The sequence below is a fragment of the Diabrotica undecimpunctata genome, unplaced genomic scaffold (assembly GCF_040954645.1).
Source record: "Diabrotica undecimpunctata isolate CICGRU unplaced genomic scaffold, icDiaUnde3 ctg00001469.1, whole genome shotgun sequence".
NCBI classification, from domain to species: Eukaryota; Metazoa; Arthropoda; class Insecta; order Coleoptera; family Chrysomelidae; genus Diabrotica; species Diabrotica undecimpunctata.
The window spans coordinates 5,539-13,109 of record NW_027312337.1 but is presented as its reverse complement, the minus strand read 5'-3'; the positions used below and the strand labels follow the sequence as shown (position 1 = coordinate 13,109).

The 7,571-nt window shown below is 35.4% G+C and overlaps 2 protein-coding genes across 2 annotated transcripts; both read left to right on the top strand.

The window, feature by feature from the left end:
- The first annotated feature begins 2,865 nt into the window (after positions 1 to 2,865).
- On the top strand, positions 2,866 to 5,473 carry LOC140431602 (uncharacterized). The gene is made up of 2 exons (XM_072519495.1): positions 2,866 to 4,881; positions 4,934 to 5,473. The coding sequence occupies exons 1-2, from the start codon at positions 2,866 to 2,868 to the stop codon at positions 5,471 to 5,473; spliced, it is 2,556 nt and encodes an 851-aa protein (XP_072375596.1).
- A 59-nt stretch (positions 5,474 to 5,532) lies between these two features.
- LOC140431601 (uncharacterized) lies at positions 5,533 to 6,996 on the top strand. The gene has a single exon (XM_072519494.1). It carries the CDS (start codon positions 5,533 to 5,535, stop codon positions 6,994 to 6,996), a length of 1,464 nt encoding a protein of 487 aa, XP_072375595.1.
- Positions 6,997 to 7,571: the final 575 nt, after the last annotated feature.

Here is a 7,571-nt window from a genome sequence, read left to right as displayed (position 1 = left end):
GAAGTTGTCACTATTGAAGCCACGCGGTCAATGAATGAAATACCAAATACCTCAATAATATGGAGGCATGTTAGGTGTCAGATCCGGAAGTATCTGTCAGAGAACAATGACAGTTTTTGGTTAAGGAGAAAAGTTTATATTTAAAATATGAAATTTATGTTGAGATCAATTTAAGACAAGTTATTATTGTAGTATTGATTGTTATATATAAAAAATAAACTATTATTGATTGTTTTTATTGTTTTTTGTTATTTAGGGTTTAGAATAGATATGCGAGATTCCTGATCTGGAAGTTAATACCAGTATAATAGGAAAATATCGGCTCTTAAGTTAAGTAAATTTTAAGTTAAATATACCCATTGAAAAATTACAAGAGTGAGTTGGTAAAGATCTTGAGTAGGAGTAACATCAGAGACTCTGTAAGTCAGCTTATATTAAATAAATTATTAGTAATAAACAAAAATATGTATTTGACAACATAAGAAGAAGCATCGAATATTTCAAATACAAACAAGAATTTCTTATCATTCTTGTTTTTGCACCGGCTTAATTGCCTTGTTATAGTTTGGATACAGGATCGCATTCAGATCTAATAAGTAGTTTTAAAGTTTATTTAAATGGATGATATTAATTCCGAATTAGCTCAGGAAATGAGCTGTATTTCACCACCAACACTTAAAAAATCATACTCATCAGTAACCAGTACTCTTAATTTTCCATCCAGAAAGCAAGCTATTGTATTTAGTTCATTAGAAAATGTAAAATTAGAAGATTACCTTGTATCACTAGGATCAGTTATTTCTTCAAAAGATATATTGTTCTCTTCTCGTATAGCTAACAGGATTTGTATTTATTTATCTAAGGAAGAATTAGTTGACAAATTTATAAATGTTCATCAAGGAAAAATCATAGTAAACAATCAATTAATACAAGGAAGAAGATTAATTACTCCTAGTGAACGACTAATATTATCCAATGTATGTCCAACAATTCCACATAGTATTCTAGAATGAGAACTACAGAAACTAGGCTTTAAACTTATGTCCCCATTATCATTCCTTAGAATTGGCAAATGTCATCCCGAATTTTAACACGTACTAAGTTTTCGTAGACAGGTATATATTTCACCTTTAGTAGACCTAATACTTCCTGAATCCTTGTTTATTTGTCATGACAATACAAACTATAGAATTTTTATGTCTGTAGACCAACACTCCTTTTATATTTGTAAAAAGATTGACCATATTGCCTCAAACTGTCCTCAAAAAAACCATAACTCCAGTTCAATAGTAAATAACACAGGGACTACAGCAGACATTATAACTGACGTAACACAACACTCAGTAGAAATCCATTCAGAACCAAATTATTTGGTACAAGACACTCAATCTAAACAATACAAAAATAAAGATGTAGATGTAAATAAATCAAGGCGAAAAAACGATAACCCGCTTACAAATAAAGGTATAAACGTTAATGAAATATAATTAGAAACTAATGAATCATTGATCACTTCACCAATTAGCACAGAACCTACACTGCAAATACAGAGCAAAAAAGCTTTTTCCGAAACAGTTCCACTACCTGAAACCCCTGAATGCTTTATACGGCCTGCTAAGGATACACGTTTAAAAAAGAAGAGAACTATCCCAAAAATAGATCCTATTGATATACAGAAATTGATGCAGCCAACAAAAGTATTTTTTGACGACGACACAAACGAAAGTGTTCTTAAGTACTAAGAAACGATACACGTTTTTTAAAAAACGCGTATGGTTCACCCGATCCATTCAGTGTTGCTCAAACATTTACAAAAGATATTGAGGGATTACTAAAATTATTAGACAACATCGACCCAATGTTCACTGAAAAAATCAAGAAAACACGTTGTACAAAGATTAAGTGCAAAATATCCAAATTTCTGGATACAAATTCCTCCTCTAAATTAGAGAGCGATCAAGTACAAGAATAGAAATTAACATATAGAACTGTATAAATTGTATATGTATTTTAAATTAGCCCGCCACTTCCCACCTCTTATTTTGTAAAGCCCAGCACATCCGATGTGCGGACGTGTGCTGTGCTGAGAGAGTACAAAAAGATGGCGAATTCGTTTAACAGCGTGTAATGTGTGTGTGAATAAAGTTCATGTTAATCATAGTTTTTCATCATTCAATGCACATTTACTGAAGTGTTTTCACCCCCTCTACATGGTCCTTCGTGCTGAATATACCTGTTAATAGTTAAATTTCAGTGTTAACAATTAATATACAATCATTATTAAAATTACAAGAACAAAGTGAATTCAACCGTTACAGTCGACCAAGTAAAGTGTGGCCAGAAATTCTTCATCAAGCATTCTGCCGCTGAATTGGTCAACTAGATTCAACAACTTCACCGACAGTTCCGTCAAATCTAAGTGTTTACAGTCGTTCAAATAGAAGTTCTGGTAAAACGTCGAATAACTCGTCTGATATCTCAACTGGTCAACTATTATTTACAGTCCAACCGTATTTCGAGTAAGTATCCTTATCCTTATCTTAATTTCAAAGCCTGTATTTAATATAATCTTTCTTTTCCATTCATTCTTTTCGACCTTGTGCAAGTAATATAATTACAATCAATTTAACTACCCAAAATAATATAAGGTTTCATTTTCATCGTATAAGATAAGATAAGATAAATGAGCTTTTTATGTTGACTAGCCTTTTTAATCAGTTTTAAAAATATCAATTCTGTTTCATACGCATTTTCATACGTGACTTTTTAAATAAAAAGGGTATTTTATCTTTAAAGCATAATAATCTCATAACTTGTTATTATAAATATTTTAGTTAAAACATATTTCATTCATTTTAGTTCATTATGGATGTTAGTATTGAGAAATTACGCAAAACTCGAGGTTCGATCAAAGCGCGACTAACAATTTTTACAAAATTTATTGAAAAATGTGTTGATTCTAAGTCTGAAATAACTCCAATTGAATTGCAAGATAGACTGCATAGATCTGAATGCATTCTATTACAGTTTGAAGACATACAATGTCAAATAGAGTCGTGTTTAGATGAAATACCAGAGGAAGAATTAAACTACCGCGAGGATTTCGAAAACGCATATTTCAAAGCAAGCACTGCCGCAAAACAACTAATTGAGGCTACTAACCAAAGTGTTCCAGTTTCTCAATCGTCTAATGCTCATTCTTCAGGAGTTACATTGCCCTCAATTCAGTTGCCAAAATTTACGGGTTGCTTTGAGAATTGGCTTGAGTTTCATGATTCCTTCAATTCAATCATAATTCAAAATCAAAACATATCAGATATTCAGAAGTTTCATTATCTGAAATCGTGTCTTTCGGGTAATGCAGAAAAGGTCATTACGTCCCTTACGGTTTCCTCTTCAAATTTCATAGTTGCTTGGAAACTTCTCTGTGATAGATTCGCAAACAAGCAGTTACTTATTCATAATCATATAAAATCTATATTTGGGTTAAGAAACATCAAAGAAAATTCATCTTCTTCACTCCGTTATCTAATTGACACTATTACAAGCAATCTTCGATCCCTGCAGTCACTCAATCAACCGGTGGAAAAATGGGATGCATTATTAACATATATTGTAATGGAGAGAGTTGATTCGGAGACAGCACGTGATTGGGAAAAAACTAATCTTGGTGATCCCTCTTTCAATGATTTCTTGGAGTTTCTTAAAGCCAAAGCTGATATATTAGAAAAGGTGGAGCAGTCTGTGGACCACAGGCGCTCTTTCAGTTCGACATCGGGTGCTAAATTTAAATCAACAAGTAGCCGTTCTTTTGTTAGCAATAATTCTTCTCTATCATCGTGCATCTTGTGCAAGGGTCAACACAAGATTATACAATGTAGTCTTTTCTTAAAACTGAATGTACAAGCTCGTATGGAGGAAGCAAAGAAACATTCTCTTTGTTTCAACTGCTTATACAGTGGTCATCAAAACAATACGTGTAAATATGGTAAATGTAAAAAGTGCAGCAAAAAGCATCATACATTACTACACTTTGAATCGGTTGAAAATCCTAGTCCTGAACCAGGTACTAGTTTAAATTCTCATTCTCTTTCAAGCACAGTTCACAGGGAAGGTGTTTTGCTGTCAACTGTCCGAGTCCAAGTGCTTGACGAACTAGAAAACACACATATTTTTAGAGCTCTGCTCGACAGTGGCAGTCAGTCAAACTTTGTAACAGACAGGCTTCTAAATAAATTAGGTCTGCCTAGAAATAAAGCAAAAATCTCCGTTATCGGTATTGGTCAAGTGTCTTCTAATGTTCAATTTAAAACCAATATCCATATAAAGTCGCTTCACTCTTCTTATGAATCTTCAATGTCATGTTTAGTCGTTGACAACATATGTGATACGATTCCAAGTTGCCGTCTTGATACTTCAGCCTTTCATATTCCTTCTAATATTCAGTTGTCGGATCCAAACTATGGCATCCCATCTGATATTGATATTCTTATTGGTGCAAGTCACTTTTGGAATCTGCTGTGTGTTGGTCAAGTAAAATTAGGTCCGAACAATCCAATACTCCAGAAAACAAAACTGGGATGGATAATTTCCGGCCCCATATCTCACTCTCTTACTTCGAAAACTATGTGTAACTTTTCACACAATAAAGAATGCCCTGACTTAACTCGGTTTTGGGAAATTGAAGAGCGTCATACTTCTAAACTTCTTTCAGAAGAAGAAATAAATTGCGAAACACATTTTAAAAACAGTTTTCAAAGAAACGAAGAAGGTAGATTCGTTGTATCGCTACCTTTAAAGGATTCTCCTTCCAAACTTGGAAATTCTATTCAAGCCGCTACTAGACGTTTCTATAGTCTAGAGCGCAAACTTCAAGCTAATGTTCTTCTGAAAGAAAGATATGTTAATTTTATGAACGAATATTTGTCTTTAGGACAGGTCACAATGTACTTCGGCTGATACTGCCGAACCAGATTTTTATCTTCCTCACCATGGAGTAATTAAAGAGGAGAGCCTGACTACTAAACTCAGGGTAGTTTTCAATGGTTCTTTTCCCTCTTCATCAGGAGTCTCCATCAATGACCTACAAATGGTAGGACCTTCACTTCAAGATGATCTCGTATCTATATTACTAAGATTTCGTCAACATTCTTATGTTGTCACTGCAGATGTTGCTAAAATGTACCGGCAAGTTTTAGTAAACCCATCGCAACGTTGTTTACAGAAAATTCTATGGCGAGCTGAGCCTTCTCAACCACTTTGCGCTTATGAACTCAACACAGTTACGTATGGCACAGCTGCTGCTTCTTTTCTTTCAACTCGTTGTCTTCATCAATTATCCCTTGATTCTGTGAATGAATATCCAGAGGCTTCCAAAGTTATTGGCCATGACTTTTATGTCGATGACCTATTGACAGGTTTGGAGTCTGCAGATAGTTTATCCAGAATCTGCCTTGAAGTTTCTCTATTTTAGAATCTGGATGCTTTCCATTACGTAAATGGGTCTCTAATGAACCGAAAGTCCTTCAAAATATGCGTAACTTAAATTCTCCAGACATATTACTTTCCTTAGGTTCTAATGAAAATACAAAGGCTTTAGGTCTTCAATGGTGCCCAAAGTCTGATCTCTTATCTTACCAAGTGGATTGTACATCTTTGCTGAATACTGTGTCTAAACGATCCATCCTTTCTGGAATTGCTCAAATTTTCGACCCTCTAGGACTTCTCAGTCCAGTTGTCATTACCGTCAAAATTTTAATGCAGCAATTATGGCTTGAAAAATTAGATTGGGACCAATCTGTTCCTCTAGATATTCAAACTAAGTGGTTACATTTTCGAGACAATTTATTTCATTTAAATGACTTAAGTATTCCCAGACATACTATTCTAAAGAATTCTATTCGTCGAGAGATTCACGGGTTCTCTGATGCTAGCGAATCAGCGTATGGTGCTTTAATATATATTAGAAGTGTCGATAATCACGGCAATACATCAGTCAATCTATTGTGTGCTAAATCCAGGGTAGCACCTCTAAAGAAAATCTCTGTTCCGCGTCTGGAACTCTGTGGTGCCCTTATTTTATCACAGCTTGTGGATAAAGTAAACCAATCTCTCAACATTGATTTTCATGAGAGATTTTTCTGGACAGATTCAACCATTGTCTTAGGTTGGATTAAAACTCCCTCTCACTTGCTTAAAACGTTTGTGGGTAATCGTGTTTCCGAAATACAGTCTAAAACCAACATTACAAATTGGAGACACATTGGTACAACTGACAATCCAGCTGATCTTCTGTCTCGGGGTATCAACCCTAGTATTCTTAGTTTATGTGATCTCTGGTGGCATGGCCCAACATTTTTAGTGAGTGCTGAAGATCGTTGGCCTGCTCGTCAGTTTGATTTTCCTAAAGTTCCTCCTGAAACTAAATCTTTGACTAAATCTCTAGTTTTAGTTAACTCTTTTAAATTTCAATTTGAGAGATTCTCAAGTTTAACCAAGCTTACGAGGTTGGTGGCCTATTGGTTAAGATTTAGGCACAATGCTCTGGTTCGTGACAACTCTCTCAGGTGGACTGGTTCCCTTACTTCAGTAGAACTACGTTCATCCATTCGGTGTTTGACCAAATTAGTTCAATTAGAAAGTTTCGCTGATGAAACTTCTCGTTTAAAGGAAGGAAGATTGATTTCTTCGAAAAGCAAGCTTGTCAGCCTTAATCCTTTCTTAGATGAAGCGGGTGTAATAAGAGTAGGAGGCAGATTACGTCATTCTCATTTTGATTTCGACAAGAAACATCCCATGTTACTACCTGCGCGTCATCCGTTTACGACTTTGGTGTTCCGGTCAACTCATTTTCGACTTTTTCATGCTGGCCCTCAGCATCTTCTCTCTGTGGTTAGAGAAACCTTTTGGCCCATTAACGGCAAAAGTGCTGCAAAACAAACAGTTCGTCCAATGCGTACGGTGTTTTCGTATGAAGCCTACTTAAATATCCAATAATGGGAGACCTTCCCGCCGCACGTGTTACTCCAACTCTTCCCTTTTCTGTGACAGGAGTTGACTATGCTGGCCCATTTGTCCTTAAAACTAAACGAGGGCGAAACTCATCCTCTTACAAGGCATATGTTTGTCTATTTGTATGTCTATCTGTAAAGGCGATTCATTTGGAGCTTGTTACGGATTTAACAGCTCAGTCATTTTTAGACGCATTAAAGCGATTTATTGCTAGACGGGGAAAACCCGCACAAATTATGTCTGACAACGGTACAAATTTTGTTGGTTCTAACAATAAGTTACAAGAGTTAGGTAAATTTCTCAAAACCAATCATGCCCATATATCTGATATTTGTGCAAATAATGATATACATTGGCAATTTATACCTGCCCATTCGCCTCATTTCGGAGGCCTATGGGAGGCTGGAATAAAATCTATGAAGGCACATCTAGTACGTGTAATGTCAGAATCTAAACTAACTTATGAAGACTTTTCTACAATACTTGCTTAGGTTGAAGGAATCCTTAACTCCCGGCCTCTAAGTCCTATGTCTTCTGATCCCTCTGACCTTTCTCCCATC

Coding starts and splice junctions, on each gene's coding strand:
- LOC140431601 (XM_072519494.1), top strand. CDS start 5,533: ATGCGTAACTTAAATTCTCCAGACATATTACTTTCCTTAGGTTCTAAT.
- LOC140431602 (XM_072519495.1), top strand. CDS start 2,866: ATGGATGTTAGTATTGAGAAATTACGCAAAACTCGAGGTTCGATCAAA. Junction 4,882..4,933: donor AGCGCAAACTTCAAGCTAAT/GTTCTTCTGAAA, acceptor ATTTGTCTTTAG/GACAGGTCACAATGTACTTC.